Below are 19384 nucleotides of genomic sequence, written 5' to 3' on the forward strand. Positions count from 1 at the left end.
TTGGTGGTGTGTAGTGTGATGTCTGAGTTTGTGCAGTTTCGTATTCACTTAAAGGGTGGCATGACAAGTACCACCACACAAATGTTTGAAAGGAGAGGATTTAGACACATGGTATGATATTACAATTTGCTGAGAGCAGTTACTGAAAATGCAAAGCACGTTTACAACCACGACTGTGCACAAGTTTTCACTTTTAATTTACTGGAAATATCAGGATGATTTTCCCTTTTTCTTTTTTCTTTTTTTTAAATGTCATGCGCAAACCCCCCATGAAACAATCTCTACTGTTTGCATCCATTTAACCTTAACAGCTGTGGCTGGCTGCTAATTAAATTGCTCCATATGACACACTCAGAGGACTGGCAGTGTTATCAGCTTAGTGGGTGTATTTCCAGGGAATCGGCGCTGGGTAATTTGTTGTTTCCTTTCTTCAGTCGAACGAAACACTGGACAACAGAGAAGCAAACAACATCAACACACAAAGACTGATTACAGATAAGAGGGTGCTGGCAGAATGCACTGATAATGCTAAGAGAGGGACTGAGTGAGAAAGAATGTGTTGCAGTAAGAGGGGTCTATATTGGCCTTGTGAATCGGCAGTGAAGCATTCTGGGGCTTCGTGTTACAGGCCTTATACGGGGCAAGGGCCCCTGTGTCTCTGCTAGTCTTTGCTATTCTTAGCCTGTCTGTCCCTCACCCTCAGCAACCCTACAGGCAAGAAATTCTTCTCCACCTCAATATAAAGTTAAATCTTGACTTTAGAGATTTTTTGCACTCTCAGAGATTTAAAGTTTTTCACCAGTTTTTGCTTTTAGGATCCAACTCTGAGAGGCTTTGCTGTTTTTCTGTAGTGGCCCAGCTTTGCAGTGTGCTCTCTTTCTGTGTGTGTGTATTTGCAAACGTGTATTTACGTGCACGAATGCATGCATGTGTGTTCATTTGTGTGTCTTAGAGGTTCCACAGCACCTGACCCACCCACTTACCAGCACCACCACCGCCCCAGGGTGTTTGTCCTGAGAGCTGGGAGCAGACAAGGAGAGACGGTTGGGAAGCCAGGGCTGACGGAGGAGGAGCGACCGCCGAGGCACTGTGTGGGACAAAAGGATAGCAGAACAAGGGCAAAGCGAGCAAGGAGGAGGAAGCGCACAGCCAGAAGGAGCTGTTAGCAGGTGGAGTGCTGACATTTAACAGAAGATGAGTACGTACACAGTGACTCTGAATGGCCCCGCTCCGTGGGGCTTCAGACTACAGGGAGGAAAGGACTTCAATATGCCGCTCACTATCTCCAGGGTAAGAACAGAGACACCCTCATATGCTCAGATATGTTGTGACAAACTTACAAAAAATCCAAAAAAAGAGAAAAACCAACAAGCAGTGTGGTAATTGTAAGGTGCTTCAATCAGCGACAAACTGATAATCCATCCTGCACTCAAACCTAAGCCAAAGACGCTCGTCTGTCATCCTCTTTGGTAAAATAAGCATCTCAGATATAAACAGAAACAGTCTACAATAGTGTAAACAGGGAAATCTGTGCTCCTCATAGCCATCTCAAGGAAGAAAATATGAACTTTTTAAACTCTTCATCTGGTTACTTATTATTTTAATTATCCTTTTTTAGGTATATCCAATATAAAATATAGTGTTTTGCAGTTTTGTTCATCAGTGGATTTAAGTGGCAGAAGGGTTACCAGGTTTCTAAAAGGACGCCTGTACGTTGTACAGAAGCATCTTTGATAGTCAAACGCAACCTGGGTGTCTTAGGAGCTTTGACTTAATCTGATCCTTTTCAGTCTTTTCTTTCTATGTACATACAGAAAAAGCATGCAACATGCAAGTGCACAGGTGTCACTTGTGCATTTGTAAGCAATGGTTGAAGCAACAGTTATGTAATGTTGCTGTATGTGGTGATGACATGCAGGCTCTGCTGTAATCTCCACAGAGGTTTCTAGAATGGACAGGAATAGTTTTACTGGAGCAGAAGTGCCCCTGCAGCTGCCAACTTTTCCCACTGTGGGTTTTCTCTAACGTTGCGAACATTGCAAAATGCAAAGCCATAAAAAAAAAAAAATAATAAATAAAGCATGAAGATGAAAATGTGTTTAATAAATCAAACATGGTGAGTGGATTTAATGATATCAGGACATCTTGGCTTCTGTGAAATCTTCAAACTACATCAACAGCTCCTAAGTTTATTGTTCCAAAAAAAAAAAAAAAGAGTGACTATTTTGTCATTTTGACATTTAACATATTCTCTGCTATCCGTCGAGGTGAAAAACTGTCACTGTACAAATGAAGACAACAAGTCACTGCTCTGTAGAGACTGGCTCTCTCTTTGGCAGGGCTGCTGGTGTATTCACAGTTTTTGCTTTAAATAGCATTGGAAGAGAGCTGGATGGATGTAGAAGGGTGGGAATGGGATGGGAAAGCGATGAGGACACTGAGGAAGCTAATGACAGCTTGTGTTACCTTTAGTAAGCTTAATTCCTCGCTGCCGCTCAGTTTCTTTTTCAGTGTCTGGAGCTGTGCCTGTAGCAGGAACAGATGGATCAAGGTTCGGTCCAGGAAATGAGACCAAGCTCACCTGAGTGGAGCGTTGTGGATTTTAACTCCTGTCCCACAACACCTTAGTCCTGATTGATGTCGCTGTGTTAACTCCCACAGCAGCTGACCTCTGCTGGTTTATTGTCTTCTGATCCCAGTTTAAGACTACATGAGAATGGAAGTGTGTGTGGAGGGTCCTTGATTTGTGGTCATATAACACCGTATCATTTATCATTAGATTTGTGCCCATCCCCTGGTTGTGATGGATCCTGGCAGGTTAACATTAAACACTGCAAGTTGACGTGACAACTGAGGATGGCATTACAGTTTGACGTAGTACTGCTGCGGTTTGGATTTCGGCTTGCTTTTACCAAGAACTAAGAAAAGAAAGAGAAATGAAGACAGTAGATTCCTCACATGCTGCACAGGACACTGAATATGTTTACTGTACACTGATTTAAGTCATCACAAGTGGGTAGTTTGTTTTTTTTTCTGTTTGTTTTTTTGTGTGCGTTGTGTTGAGGTTAAGGTACTCCTTAAAAAAAAGAAAAATCCCCACTGGAAGGTGATTGGCTCCTGATTAAATGGCTGCATGTTGAAAATACTTGACATCACAAGCATACATCATGAGTAGTTTGTGTCCATCTGATTGGTCGTGATCATTTCCCTTTAAAACAAAAAGCATGGATTGTTTTATTCCATTCAAATGTCTCTTCTAGCATTCATGTCCAATTTTCCATGAATCATTCTTCATTCCTGCCTCTTGTTTGTTGTCTCATAAATCCAAAACTCTGATGCAGATAAAAAAATTTGCATGAAATGATCTGACAGATCATGTCTACATGTGTGTGATCACACAGGCGCTGCTGTGTAGGAAATAGTTTCTCTGTACCAGCCGGCATTTACTGTATCTCCACTTTCTGTCAGGTATCAACTCAACACACAAAAAGATTAAAAAGAAGTTTGAAAAACAGAAAAATGGGACTGGAGGAAGTTGAGAGGTCATTCAAAGCCATAAGTAATAGTTTCTAAGGAATAGTGAGCTTTATGAGATTATGATGGGGTAGACGGTAATAAATGCAAATATTCTCAAAGACACAGGGATGTTGTAGATGAATGTCAGTGGCAGATGTGTTTATATGCATGCATGTGTGTGTGTGTGTGTGTGTGTGCATGTGTAGGGCAATGAAGGGGCGGCTCAGAAGGGTCAATCACAGTGAAGCCGCAGGCATCAACAGTGTTGCTTATTTTTAACTCTTTAACGAGTTGACTGTAAGTCTAGACCGAACACTGTATGCCTCTGAGCTCACTTAAACTTCCTTTTTGTGTTTTGTGTGTGAAGTAAAACGTTGAAGGTCAAAATTGAAAGAATAAAAGAACATAAAAGCAAAGAAAGGTGCACCATCTGAAGAATTGAAACATTTCGTTTAACTATCAGGAAGTTGTTTTTCTGAGCCTTTTGTGCAGAATCTATGTGTGCAAACATGAAAATATGAAGCGTTATTCTTATGATTCAGAAATAGGAAGTTTGTTCTGTGCACCTAATGACTAAAACATTTTCTGTTAAGACATTCAGTGCCGTTCTGATTGTTTTTTATTGGCATGGCAAACACATTTTCACACATAACTTATCAGCACAGATTATTTTCATTCATTTAAATCGTATTTATGTTTCCACAACCCAGATCATAAATATCTAGGCAGAGCGTGGCACTACTTGTCACATTATAGCTGAGCTGCAATGACCTGGCTTTGAATTAACAAATTATTTTAATCTAATTTTACATTTTACAAATTTCCTCCTGGGTTCTAATTTCACACCCATCCTTGCAAGTCTATTTTCAGAAGCATTGCTACCACCATAATTGTCATGAGAATGTAGTTTGTCTTTGCAAGTGTTTCCAGTGATGTTTTCTTTCCCACTCCCCCCCTTCCACCCCCACCACCTCCCCCCATTACAGATAACTCCAGGCAGCAAGGCAGCAGGCGGTAGCCTGGCCCAGGGTGACATCATCTCAGCCATTGATGGAGTCAGCACTGATGGGATGACGCACCTGGAGGCCCAGAACAAGATCAAGTCTGCCATCCACAAACTGTCACTCACAATGCAGAAGTAATCAACCAGCCACACACACACACACACACCCCAGCAGACTTATCTAAATGATTCAGTTGCAACTTCTAAGGCACCACAGTCATAAACTTGTACAGAGCACGGGAATGAATCAGTGTGGGTATTCAAGCAGGGAGTCAAAATGATAAAAATAGCTGTGTATCCTCAGTATTTTTATTTAAGGTGAGCTCTGAGAACATTTCCTCCTTCGGCAGATGGATGCCAACATGTGCAGCTTCAACAGCTAAAATTCTAAACAACGTTAGCACGTTTTAAAGATTTATTTTACATTTCAATCCATAGATCAAGGCGTCCTGCTCCAGTTCCCACGGCAACTCCAAGAATGGACTCCCCCATGCCAGTCATCCCACACCAGAAGGTATTAAAGCCGATATGTCATCAAATAAAAAAAATATATAACCATGCACAAAAAATGTTATTGTTCATACCATCTCTTAAAATGTATGCTTATTTATATGTTTGTCGTGTATTTTATATTGTCCAGTTCATGCGTGTAAATATGTCACTGCATTGTTTTTGGCATCAGACAGACTCCTGCTGCCCTCTAGTGGAAAATATTCACAGTGCAAGTGCTGGGAGCTGCAGAGAGGTCAAAGGTCTGCAGAGTCTAGATGGACTGGAAATAAATTGCAAACATTTAGTTTATTTCAAACCTTCGCTTCTACGTATTTATATCAATCTATCATGACATGTTCCAGTTTATTAAGGACACAAAGGAAGAACATTTTGCACAAGGTCAAATGGAGGAGACAGGCTTTTGTGGAATCCTCCAGGATAAGACATCCTGCAAAAGGAATCTCTTTCACCCCACAAGATTTCTAGCAAGCCTGCAGGGGTGGTACAGTTTCTCACCTGGAGTTTCAGAGAAATTATTTCAGTGCAGGTAAGGATAGGGATCACAGCTGCTGACTTAGTAAACAGGGACCATGTTGGTTTGAAAGAAAATATCAGGAAATCATTACTTTTCACTCAGTAAGAAATGAAGTCACTTCACCCTCATTTGACTGCGCATTAACCAGGAGAACGTGTACTTTCCAATCCTGTCCCGGAGCTCATACGTCTCCTGCGTGGCACTATTTCAGGATCGTACACACAAACGTGTTTGGCTTGCACCCAAGTAACAGAATAGCAGCGGATCAGACTACAGTGTCATTTTGGGGTCTTTATACCAGGCAGATCTCAAACTCTTTGATAAAGGTCAAGATTCAAATGTTTCTGAAATGGTTATAAAGAAGATATGAATTAGCTTTTGTGCTTTTTAAACTCCCTAATTCTCCCTTTTTATTATTGTTTTCTCTATACATCTTCTACCAGTGTTTGTCAGTCCTGATCCTTAAGTAACACTTCCCTGTTTAAGCAGCAAACCTATTTTAACACACCTGAATTTAAACTTAAGGTGAGGAGGTTCATTCATGTAAATCAGGTGTGTTGCAGTAGGAGTGCCTAAGACATGCAGGGCAGGGGTGCTTGAGAAAGACTGTTGCTAGCAAATGAACCTGCTCTTCTCATTTGACAATCCCAGAAGTAAAGATTTTGTTCATCTTTGAGGCTAAATTCAAACCCAACATCAGACATGGCAAGCAACTAAAAGTACCAAACTTCAATACATCTTTTAACTAAAGGATTGTGGCCTATAATAAAGGTGGCATAATTTGAGCATTTAGATTTTTTGTTTTCTTTAGAAGAAGTAGTAATTTCTTAAAAAATGGTTTTGTCCAGCAATGTATTTAGTTAAACTGTTACAGAAGGCTTTTGTCAGTAGAACTGCCAAAGACAATCAAAGGTGACTAAACAGAAATCAGTTATTTTTCTACCTGTTTTTCAAAGATATTTTTCTTAAACTATAATTATTCAATTAAAAACCAAAATAATTTTCAACATAATCAGCTTTATTTAGGTATGTCTGGCAGTTTGAGACCAATTGAAATTAAGTTTTAAACATTTTGGGGATGCTTTACATATAAGATGACATACTTGGCACTCAGAGCTAATCCCACTAGCATTAAATCATACGAATTGCAGACATGAGGACAACCCTCTTGTGTAAGGTAACATGGAAAGCTATGTTTTTTTATGTAAGTTTGCAGTGTGCAGTTTCTTTTTCATCTTTAGTGAACAAACTTTAATGTTTATGCCCCGGTATTTTAGCAGATAAGTACATGTACAAAATATTGAGGAAGGATGTCACATTCATTTCTGAAACCTTGGCTTCAAAATAGATTTAGAGGTTAATTAATGGTGTGACCCGTTAGACCTCTGACATATCTCATGCAGGTATCAGTCTCCACTAATGTGTTTCCCCTCTGGAGCCGAGCTGCTTTACTTTAACAGCCAGCACTAAGTCATGTGTAGGAAAACGTGCTCCAGGCAGAGCACAGGATGATGATGCCAGTGCCGTGCCACTGGACCCACCTCACATAGAACATGGACACACACAGACACACACACACACATAGGAAAGAGCAGCTGTTGCATATGGACGTGGAATGTTCTGCTCTGGTTACACACCATCATCCCAAATCCCCTGAATGCCAGAACTGAGATAGGACACCCCTGTCTATAGGGAAATGTCCCATATGTGGGATGCTTCACTTAAAATACTGTATCCACATCACATTTGTGTGTTTCACTGCACATAGTCCAGTGAAATGGAACAAACTAATAGAAATGATGAATGCAGTGATGCTAGTCCTCTTCATAGCTTCCTTGTCTTAAAATAAAGGTCAGATGTTTTGAATACAAATATTTAATGTGGCTATATATAGTCATGATATACAGGTAGCCCTATACATATATATATATATATATATATATATATATATATATATATATATATATATATATATATATATATATATATATATATATATACATGTATGTTCAATGCCCTCATGTCAGACTTTATTGCTCATATGCGACTCATGTCTGTTTGTTTTCTAAGACAGTGTGAACTGCATCCAAATTATTATTATTATTATAGAGAATTGGATACATACCCAACATGTTTTAAAGTTTTATTCAAAATGTTGTTGCATTTCATTTGACTTCTAAGTCACCAGACAGATATTGCAGCTATGTGCTAGAGGAAGCAGGATTAGGCAATGTAAACACTGGATGAAACTATATTACATTATAATTTATTCACCTCTGATTGCACATAAAACGTCAATATTGAAACACACACTGAGATGTGCATTGTGTTTACTTCCATTAACATAGCATGCTGCATATATAGGTCACTTTAGGGGCATAGACTATTCATACTGGTGTCTGATGGTGGTTGCATGTAATTGTAAAGTCAACAACCAAGTAAAAACTCAGACCTCATGTAAAAATCTGAATTGAGTATTAAAATCTGCAGAATTAACTTTATGCTAATGTACATATTAGAGTTTGAATATAATGTAGTTTAAGGCACAGAAATGGGTTACCTCAAGACTGGATTGGCAACATAATATAGCCTAAAATACTTTTGTTGGTTTTAAAGCCATCTAATGTTAAGTTACTAATTAACTCTTGCTAGCTAGCGCTAGCTCAAATAATTCGTATCTTGTATTCCAGTTTTCTCTAAAGCTGTATTTTGTATATTCTGACCCTAAAGTTCCCGGTGTGTCAATGCTTAAACTGTAAGATTAGAATGTAAAGCAAAGTCCAGCTAATTTCTACTAATAACTCAATGTCTTGCATCACATGCCATTGTTAAGACTAATAAGAAGCATAATGATGCAGCCAGGATCGGACCATTGTGGGCTGTGATATTTTCAGTTTCTGATTAATAAGTCAAAAATGAAAGAAGCAAAACAACTGACTGATAGGTTTCCATATGGTAGTTGATTTATGACTACAAAAAGTCTCAAATCTGGCCTTTTACAATTTTAGATCAATATTAACCTTCAGAAAACAGGTAACAGGGTTGTATTATGTACTAGGATTTAACATGAACTTCAACCATAAAACAAAAATACTTTTACATTGTTTACATTGGGTTCATTTTCTTTCTCCTTTTCCTTTTTCCATCCCTTTCCTGCTCCACCAAATTGCCCTTTTTTAGCCAAACAAAACAAAAAAATCAAAGGCACAAAGAGGCAGACTGTGCCTGTTATGGCTGTTTTGTTTTGATGGTATCACAAGAACAATTGTGACTACATTTCACAAGAAAAAAACTTTATATCCTTGGACATAACTGTCTGAGTTGCATCAATGTTGCAAAAATTAGACCCTTCCACTGTCCTGTCATTTGGTGAAAGTAACTAACATGTTTAAACAGTGTGATTAAAACATGAAGATTTCATATCTATAATACAGGAAAAGTTGAAGAGTCTAAATTTATGGTTGGAGTAACAGTCAATAAATCCAAGAGTTTGGGTTAGAATTTAACCTGTTATCAAGTCTTGTCAAAGCATGTCAGTTTAAAGAAAAAAATCTTTAGTGAACGTTAAAGGCTTTTGCTGTACTGTATAATAACTTTAGTTTTGACACCGGTGCATCTGGTGGTCTGTGTTGTGTTTGTGTATATTTCTGTCTGTTCTGTGCTAAATGTGTCTTTGTGACCCTCCTGTCATGTGACTGAAACACTCCTGCTCTTGTCAGTCACTTCTGGGGATGAAAGGAGCACAAGGAAATATCTCAGTGATGATGAACGACTGCTATTCTAACATCTACATCAGAAATGGGATTACAGATGAACAGTGTAGTTGGATAGTTTCCTGCCAGGCTATTGTTGTCATCCAATGCCTCTAGTGATTAAATACATTCTCCCTTTCTTTGTCTCTATCTGTCTGTCCGCTCCTTTGGTGTGTTTTAGGTCATCGCAAACACAGCTGCAAAGTCAGTACTATCATGTTTCTCAGCATTTAATGTGCATGAAGTTAATCTTAGTTGATCGTAGTTTAAAGTGTGCAGAGTGACGCCACTGTTTTGCCCTAACCCTAACCATAGAAGTGTGTATCATCTGGGATGCATCTGTTTGCTCTGCTACTTTACTTTAACATGAGCATGTTGGGTTTTTTTGGACTTATATGTTAGCTTAAATCGACTTTGAGTGTCATTACAATGTACTTATTAGGCCCAGTCGGAAAAAAGCTTCTGGTTTTCAGTGGACCACCCTGCTGTGTCCCAATTCTAAATAAAGAACCAAACATATGGACTGAGAAAACATGCTTTGAATGGGGGACGTGGACACACTTTGCCACTGTTGTACTTGACATTAATCCAATATTGGCCAATGTTCAGACCTTTTTACTATGCAATGGTAGTGGAATGCAATTCTTTGATGCAACCACTTGGTGTTTTTCACAAATAAAAAGATGTAGAACAAAATAAAACTTATCTGGAACTCTATCAAGCACCTGACGTATATATTTATTTACAGAGAACCAGAGCAGTAAGGGCTCTGGTCTTATTTTCTGGTTCATATGGTGGTCTTTTAGCTAAACAACAGGGTTTATTTTGCTAAGGAAAGGAGGATCTCGTGCTCTAACACACAAAGGACAGAAGAGTATAAAATATCACAGAGGATATGAACCACCTTTGCCTTCACATATATACCAACACATAGAAGATATGTGTGTATAACTGTCTTAAGGCTCATTGTAGCATGTCCTCCAGAAGGAAACTGGAAAAGGCAACCAGCTTTAAGTAACTTAACTGCAGCTTCGATGAAAAACACTCAGAATCTAATTTGAGGCTGGTGCAATCCCTGGGATTGTCTTAGCTTGCTAAGTTTTCCATCAGTATTTTTATCAGCTGTTTTATAAGTTGCAAGACAGTGATGGCCATTGTTGGCGACACAGACACAGCTACTTTCTGCCACAAAATCTGACTTTTGTGTGCTCACCTTCATGAAGCATTAGGTACCGTAGACCAGATCTTCCAAAGCTTGATCATACGGGCAAGATTTGCTGGAGTATACCATCCTCATAGACCAGAGTTGGAAAGTTTTGTTTTGTTTCCGTATGTCTGAACAACCGACTCGTTTACTTGGATAAGAATTACTCCACCAAGAACTTGTTTTAGTAAATACTTCAAAGTCCATTATACTGTATAAAAAGGAGATAATCAAATGTCATTGTGAATTAAATATTTGCTTTTTCAAAATTTTCAAAATTTAAATTAGTTTTTCTATTATTACCTAATGTGTTAAATTGGTCTTCTTTTGACTAAATATTGAATAGATGATGACCTTCTTTGGTCAACATGCTGAAATATTTGATTGATTTTCAATTTGCATTTTCCACACTTAAAATGAAACTGCAGTTCTCAGTTGGGACACAGCAAGGTGTAGTGTGATGTGTGTTTGCTCTGTACAGAATCCATACTGTACATTGTGGATCTCTATGATGAATAAATGCCAAGTACAGCACTCCCTATTTGTTAGTCATGTTACTACAGTGTGACCTGGTTTCACTTTTTTTCACTATGATGCTTTTTTTTGTTGTTTCTTCCTCTGAATTTCTTCTCTCCTCTGTAAACGTCTCATGTTCAAACTCTTCACCCCTGCCCCTGAAACCTCCCTCTCTCACCTCTGACCTCTGACACATCCTCACGCTGGCTATGACAGTGTGGAGTACACTCCCAGCTTCAACCCAATAGCGCTGAAAGACTCAGCCCTTTCCACCCACAAGCCCATTGAGGTGAGGGGTCCCGGAGGAAAAGCCACCATCGTTCACGCTCAGTATAACACACCGATCAGCATGTACTCACAGGACGCCATCATGGACGCCATTGCAGGACAGTCACAGGCCAAAGGACACGACAGGTGAGATCACCCAGCTAAACTAATCCCCTCTCTAGTCTTTTATGACCCCCTCTTCAGGTGTGTACCTGGTACCACATCATATTTGGTCAGTCCACCCAAATTAAAAATCAGGCTCGCTTGTTTTTGAAGATCCCAACCCTAAATTTTAACAAACAGCCCGAAACTATAACTGCTATAATTATGTAGTGTGTGTTTGTGATGGCTATCTCACACACCCCTTGTTCTTTTGGAGCGGGGATAGGCAACTCCGGTCCTTGAGGGCCGCAGTCCTGTAACAGTTTCCCTGTTGCAACACATCCTGATACCAATCCGACCTAATTAGCAGACTTGTGCAGAGCTCAACATTAAACTCTGTTCTAGTCTGCTAACTACCCGTTGATTTCAGTCAGGTGTGTTGCAGCAGGGAAACTCAGTGGCCCTCAAGGACCGGAGTTGTCCATCCCTGATTTGGGGTATCATATGTGTATATTGTCTGAAATTAAGTGAATGCAGAAATTAAGAAAAAATGCAAACTACACAAAACCAGCAGAAGTAGTGTAAAGGCAAATAACAGATATCTAACCTATTAACAGACTTTAGATTAATGCTGCATCTGTTGTTTTTCTGCCATAGCCTTCAGTCAAATACTTGTTTAACTTATTGTCTTTAATATTGATATGTAGGCCTACTTTAAATGAAGAAGATCTGTCTGAGTGTTCTGCTGTACAGGTATAGTACTGTACATCAACGCAAATAAAACAAGGAATAATGAAACCAGTAATGAAGCCTGTAGCCTATGGGAACATATGGTTAAAAACAAATGTATTTTTGTCCTTAGTGTACATTTCAGCTTGATAAATGTCTTAGCAGGCAGCACATTTCTATGATCCAGGCTGGGTTTATTTGTGACGTGTGTGTGAAACACTGCAATCATTTCTTAAACCTAACTATGTAGTTATGGTTCCACGTCCTATTTAGGTGTTGTTGCTTTGTATGTTTATTATTTTTGTTTGTTTTGTTTGTTTTTTGCTCTAACCAAACCCCAAAAAGTATATAAAGTGAAAAGTAAAGTGATTCCATGTTCTGAATTTGGGTGAACTGGCCCTTTAAGATTTACAAGGCAAATAAAGCAGAGCTTTTCAGCGTCTGTCAAAGAGCCCATATTATGCTCATGTTAGTGAAGTAGAGGCTTCTTGTTTTCAATCCTGAGAAAACAGGATGCAGTTTTAACTCCAGTCTCTTGAAAGCTGTTGTCCCTATTGGCCCAGTTACCTCTGCTGATGCAGATGATTGGTCAGAAATGGGGGAGAGGGAGAGAGCTTCTGATTCTTGTATAAAGTTAACAAAACTAAACACCAGAAAAGTAATATGCAAATTGGTGGACATCAATAAGTAACATATAAGTAAAGGTGGCGTTTCGGTAGTTTGGGAACAGTTTCCTTTGGAGGAAGGAATACATCCCTTCAGCATGCACTTGAGGCTTTAGGCATCTTTTGTGAAAAGGACATGAAAGAAGGAAAACATGAAAGTATAATGTGGCCTCTTAAAGCCTCTGCTGCTAGAACAAAATTGTCTACAGTAGTGTATGGCTTTTCTTTGTTGTCTGTGTGCTTATCATCCACTTTCCTATGCTCATTCCATCCAACGAACTACACTTTTGCTGTCCTCCACCCCTCCCCATCTTCCCTTCCTGGTTGTGACCTCAGTGAGGAGGCGGGCTCTCCCTTGGCGTAAGTACAGCAGTGCTGCTTTTCCATCCCAACTCTCCTAAAATGCTGATTTGTGCCATTATTTTATAACAACTTTTGCATTGCTCTATACATCCCATTAACTAATATCCCATTGAAACTAGTTGAAAGTCCCTCTGCATCTATATGTGCACTTTATTGTTATTGTTTGTGTGTTTATTCGTGTTTCTGATGTGTATTCACAGAGTTGTGTTTGGTAAAACTTGCTAACAATTCATGGACTCGTTTTTTTCTGTGTGGAAGTACCTACTTCCAGGTACTTCGGCCAAAGTGTGAGAGTGAAAGTCGTGTCCAGGGATTTTAGCATCATAGCTTTAGGAACCTGATGGGATTTTATCTAACAGGATTTAATGGCATGAACATTTTCTGACAATCTATTTGCAGGTTTTCAAACAACTACTTACGGTCACTGTCTAACACTCATTAAAGATTGGTGAAGGAGCACTTTGTTACATTGCTATTACGTTGTTTCAGTATATAATGAAATACAAATACGAAAAAGTTAGAAAAATGTAGAAAAAAACATTGTTTTCAAAAAATGTTGTTAATCTTTCATGTACCTGCATGAGTATAAACCCAAGTTGTGTTTTGTCTCCAAAACATTATTTGATTTATTAATAAACATCCAAATAAGTGAATTTGCATCATGCTGCACGGTGGAACAATGGTTAGCACTGTGGCCTTACAGCAAGAGGGTCACTGGTTCAATTCTTGGCTGGGGAGGGGTTTGGTCAGTGGCCCTTCTGTGTGGAGTCTGCATGTTCTCCCCGTGTATGCGTTACTCTAAATTGCCCCTAGGAATGATTGTGAGTGGTTGTTTGTCTCTCTGTGTGGCCCTGTGATGGACTGGTGAGCTGTCCAGGGTGTACCCTGCCTGTCGCCCAAAAGCCAGCTGGGATAGGCTCCAGCTTCCCCGCGACCCTGAATTGGATTAAGCGGTTCAGAAAATGAATGAATAAACATCCATTTTTTTTAAATCCTCCAATGCACACCTGAAATGTTGGGATGATGGCTATTTAAGGTGGAAAATAGGTTTAAAACATCTGCTGATTTTATCAGGTGATTGTCATGATGACTTAAAACAAAATCAGCAGAAATCCAGAAAAATCTTTGAGAAGCAAAGTTCTTCGGAGGACTTCAGTTTGTCAGTGAACTTGTGAGAAAATTAGTGATTGGCTCCAATGTAAAGATTAAAACAATCATCCAGACTGCTATCAGCTAATCCAAAAGCCACCTTCTGTAATGTTGTGTAGTGTAAAGTGCTGTTAGCTAAGCTTAATTATTACACGTTTGTGAAGGCAGCAAATAATGCGCGATATTTACTATAATTTGAGAGTAGCAGATGTGGAGACGTCTTTACTGATTTAACAACATGGTGCAAAACCACTTTATATGTATTTTACAAATGCATGATGGAGGAAGAAGATGGTACAAGCTCTGGACTGGATTCTCTCTGCAGTCTGGACCAGTCTTAATAAAGTCTGTGTGGAGGATTTTGAAATGAAACTGTAATAATAATAAACTGTTGAACACCAAAAGATGTGTCAATAGGAAGACAGATCTAAATAGAACCTGAAATATTGTCATTATTTAAGTGCTGTAAGAAAGTAAATGCTAAAATAGCTAAATTTAATAACAAATATAAAGACAAACATATCTTGGGTTTATAATATAATGTTTTGACTTTTGCAAAAAGTTAGATGCAAACATTTAGTTTAACAAAAGTCTAACTAAATGTTGGAATCGCTGTATTTCTCATGTTACCACATTGTTCTTTAATTACAACTTTGCATCTCTGAAAGAAGACTTGATGGGTTTGGTAGAGCTAGTTGCAGTTTAAAATGTCTCATCGGCACCCTCTAGTGGTAGTACCAGTAGAGTACCATACAACCAATACACATTGATACCAGGGGGAAATTATTTCAAATAATAAAATGATTTAGGCTTCTTTTAGTAAACACTTGTGTTTGTTGTCTGGTATTGAATTTCACCATGTACTTCCAGAAACACTCAAATTACATACATCCAGTATGCATCATGGAATTGTAATACTTTAGGAAGATTTATTTTGCATCAAGTTTACATAAAGTAAATACTTCTTGCCTTGCAGTGGAGCTCTGCCCATCAAAGAGCCTGTGGTAGACTGTGCGTCTCCGGTGTACCAAGCCGTGATCCGGCCAGGAGAGACAACCCAGGACATGTCTGAGTGGGCTCGCCGCGCTGCCAATCTGCAGTCTAAAAGCTTCAGGATCCTGGCCCACATCACTGGCACTGAATACCGTCAGTACCCAGACCCTCCTTTGCTTCTTTCTTTCATTTCTGCTTCTTTACACTTTTTTTCCCACTCATGAATCAGTCATCTCATGCTGCTTATTTTCATGCCAGTACTGAATCCTTTTGTGCATTTCTGCATGTACAGTGCAAGATCCAGATGAGGAAGCGCTGCAGAAAGCAAGGTAAGAGTTGCCTTTTGGGGAAAACGTATCTTTTCCCTCCTTTTATCCATCAGATTCAATCAGAAAATATCACAAGGGGCAGATTCAACAAATCAATTCCAAGTGTCAATGTTTCAGTTTGGAGAATAAACCGACCCTTCTACAAATGTGATATGGACTGACATAACTCTGACAGCTGCTGATAACTAAGGACATGGCAGGTTAAGCAAAGCACAAAGCTGTGTAGTAAGAGGTTTGTTTCTCAGAGTAACAAAACGAACTTAACCAGCTCTTTTAAAACTTAGCAAAGGTATCAGATGGCAAGTTACTGTATATTTACCATTTTCTGCACATAATTGCACAAAACATCTGGTATAGTATTCGTAACTCCAACTGCTGCGACGGCTACCTCAAAGCTTTATTTTAGCTACAAGGGAGAAATAGTTCCTTGATCTTTATCTTGGACCAGTTTGCAGATTTGTTTTCCTTTTATTTTGTTCAAATTAAGTACAGCAAACATTAGCCACCTTCAGGTTTCACAGCTTCTGCAAATTCCAGAGATCTCAGCAATGTTTTCCAGTAATGTTAATACTAAGAAACTTATCACAAACGCAAACACTCAAATAATGACAGCTGTCCAATTTTACACTTTGATTATGGGGGGTAAACAAAACAAATAAGATATTTGTTCATTGGTGAACTTTAGAGAAACTGATGTAAGCTTTCTTTTTTCTGCCCAGGCATGAGAGTGGTGTAAATCTTATATATATATATATATATATATATATATATATATATATATATATATATATATATATATATATATATATATATATATATATATATATATATATATATATATAAATATATATATATAAATGGATGCATGCACAAGCTCTAACAGTGATGTTGTCCTCACAGAGAGAGGTTTGAGTCAGAGGTCAAAGGGCCCCGCTTTGCCAAGCTCAAGAACTGGCACCACGGATTGTCTGCACAGATTCTCAATGTCCAGGAATAAAAGGGCAAAGAAAATACAAAAGGAAGGAGAGTGGAGGAGGACATGAAAACATGGGCAAAAGTATATGAGTTAACAGGAGGAGGAGATGAATTTTGGAGTGAATAATGAGCAGAACGAGACGGAGGAGGAGGATGACGACACTCCTCAGGAATGTGAGATAGTTGTAGTCTAGAGTAGTAGAATGTGAGATACTAAATGTTAGTGTAAGAATGCTATGTGTTTATAAGCTCAAATGTCAAATGTATCTGTCCGCTGCTAAAACCTAATCTCACATTTGGGTTCTTCTTTGTTTCTTTTTTTTTTTCTGTTTTCTGTCTCTTAAATTAAAGTTGTATAAAAACTAAGTATTCAAGTGAAAATGCAGATATTATGTTTCTTTTTGTGCCCCAGAACATGACCCACATACACTAACGAATGGATTTTAACACAATGCGCATGTCTGTCAGATTCAACAGTGTAAGAAATACACAGAAAGATATATATATATATATATATATATATATATATATATATATATATATATATATATATATATATATATATATATATATATATATATATATATATATGTATGTGTGTGTGTGTGTGTGTGTATACATACATCATATATACATGCACAAGAGCAGTATGTAAAAAATGCACTCAAAAATGTACTGATATCAATGTGAATAAATGTTTTCTTAAATCACATGTTAAATGAGGGTGTGATATGTTTTCTATTTTTAGAAACTGAAGGTGCCTTGTGTGTGTGTGTGTGTGTGTGTGTGTGTGTGTGTGTGTGTGTGTGTGTGTGTGTGTGTGTGTGTGTGTGTGTGTGTGTGTGTGCGTGTGTGTGTTGTCAGGCTTCATAAAAATGTCCTTCAGTCAATGTGTCATTTTTCTTGCTGATGGGAGAGCAGAGAGATGTGTTTTGACTTTGCAAAGCAAGACTTAAATCAGAAAATGTAGCTAACAGCTTCTGACAGATTGATATGATTGTTTAACAGCTGGTGGCGACATGGGATGGGGACACAGCTGACATCGCAGCTTGGTAAAGCCTCAAATACCCTGCATAAGGGAGGTGCTTATTAGTTTTTCTGCTAAATTAGATTCAGCTAAACAGACTTATTGCAAAAAGTAGTTATGTACCAGATAAGTTTATATTTTCTACTGCAACAGTTATTGAGCATTATGAGAAGGTTAAGAGACAAAGTGCTATCAATTCAGCTGATGGGTGGAAACAACATATACTGAAATGTGATTTTCAAGCTTTCATTTCCAGCCAAATGTCAGAACAGTATCACTACACACTTAATTTCTGTTTCCTTTCTTATGAAAAAGGAAAGAAATGTTCAAATTTATGCATGTCATGTCACCATGGTCAGATTTCATCAAGATATTTTTTCCACTCAGTTCAGCTTCTCTATTTGTATTTGTCAGTGAAAGAGTCATCTATGATTGGTTGTTCCTGGTAATGAATATGAAGCGGAAATTATGACAGACAAATATGTCTTTTCTTGTATGTAATCCTCATTTCAACACTTTCACAACAGTATGGCCACCGTATGAGTGGTCTGTCCCAGCTGCTGGAAAGGCTCAGTCAGGCGTCACGGAAAAAGATGGTTTTTGTATTGCATCTTCTTTTATCTCTCATGTTGGCATGACGGCAGATAACACTAAACTTTCTTAAGACATTAAATGGAACATGGTGGTTATTGATTAGAATCCAACAAATTAACAATGTTATAACTGCTGTAAACTAGTGAGCTTACATTTTTTAACATTATAAACCAAGTGGAAACTCAACCCATTGCATTTTTTTTTCTACAAGACAACCTCAGTTGTCAGATTATATGGCTAAAACTCAAAATGAATATCAATAAATGTATCAATAGATATAGTACCGCATAGGCCAATTAAAACAACAAAACAAAATGTATTACTGACTATGATACAATTACAGACCCACAGATAAACTGTGAATAAGCATTTTTTCACCTGCATATCATTCTGTCAAGTCTTTCAGGGGAGAAGATATTAGCTTTTAAAGAAACACAAAAACAGAAGTTCCATCCATCCATTTTCTGCCGCTTACGCGGGTCTGTTCGTGGGGGCAGCAGCCTAAGCAGAGAAGCCCAGACTTTCCTCTCTCTAGTCACATTTGCCAACTCTGCAAGGGGGATCCCAAGGTGTTCCCAGGCCAGCCGAGAGATGTAATCCCTCCAGCATGTCCTGGGTCTTCCCTGGGGTCTCCTCCTGTAAGGACGTGCCCGGAACACCTCACCAAGGAGGCATCCAGGAGATGCCCGAGCTACCTCCACTGGCTTCTCTCAATGCAGAGTAGCAGCGGCTCTACTCTGAGCCCCTCCTGCATGACTGAGCTCCTCACCCTATCTCTAAGGGTGAGCCCGGCCATCCTGCAGAGGAAACTCATTTCAGTCGCCTGTATACAAGATCTCGTTCTTTTGACACGACCCACAGCTCATGACCATAGGTGAGGGTAGGAACGTAGATCGACTGGTAAATCGAGAGCTTTGCCTTTTGGCTCAGCTCCTTCTTCACCACAACAGACCAGCGCAGAGTCCACATTACTGCAGACACCGTACCGATCCACCTGTCAATCTCACACTCCATCCTTCCCTCTCTCGTGAACAAGACCCCGAGATTTAAACTCCTCCACTTGAGGCAGGACCTCACTCCTGACCCGAAGAGAGCAATCCACCCTATTCCGGCTGAGGACCATGATCTCAGATTTGGAGGTGCTGATTCCCATCCCAGCCACTTCACACATGG

The 19384-nt window shown here is 39.0% G+C and overlaps 1 protein-coding gene across 3 annotated transcripts; it reads left to right on the forward strand.

Annotated features, from left to right (window-relative positions):
• Positions 1-647: 647 nt before the first annotated feature.
• ldb3b (LIM domain binding 3b) lies at positions 648-17302 on the forward strand. 3 transcript variants are annotated; one of them, XM_079260722.1, is made up of 10 exons: positions 648-714; positions 953-1290; positions 4503-4654; positions 4958-5033; positions 9480-9502; positions 11235-11432; positions 13118-13141; positions 15270-15439; positions 15579-15615; positions 16516-17302. In XM_079260722.1, the coding sequence occupies exons 2-10, from the start codon at positions 1195-1197 to the stop codon at positions 16610-16612; spliced, it is 873 nt and encodes a 290-aa protein (XP_079116848.1). In that variant the 5' UTR covers positions 648-714; positions 953-1194; the 3' UTR covers positions 16613-17302. The 3 variants fall into 3 exon arrangements, with proteins under 3 accessions (XP_079116848.1, XP_079116850.1, XP_079116849.1); XM_079260724.1 differs by lacking the exon at positions 13118-13141; XM_079260723.1 differs by lacking the exon at positions 648-714 and having other exon boundaries at positions 838-1290.
• Positions 17303-19384: the final 2082 nt, after the last annotated feature.

Source organism: Telmatherina bonti (genome assembly GCF_933228915.1).
Source record: "Telmatherina bonti genome assembly, chromosome: 21".
NCBI lineage: Eukaryota > Metazoa > Chordata > Actinopteri > Atheriniformes > Telmatherinidae > Telmatherina > Telmatherina bonti.

Bases quoted from the DNA above. Each gene is read 5' to 3' on its own strand.
- ldb3b (XM_079260722.1), top strand. From the start codon at position 1,195: ATGAGTACGTACACAGTGACTCTGAATGGCCCCGCTCCGTGGGGCTTC. The intron at 9,503-11,234 runs GTCAGTACTATC...TGGCTATGACAG, and splicing joins ATCGCAAACACAGCTGCAAA to TGTGGAGTACACTCCCAGCT. The intron at 13,142-15,269 runs GTAAGTACAGCA...CTTGCCTTGCAG, and splicing joins GAGGCGGGCTCTCCCTTGGC to TGGAGCTCTGCCCATCAAAG.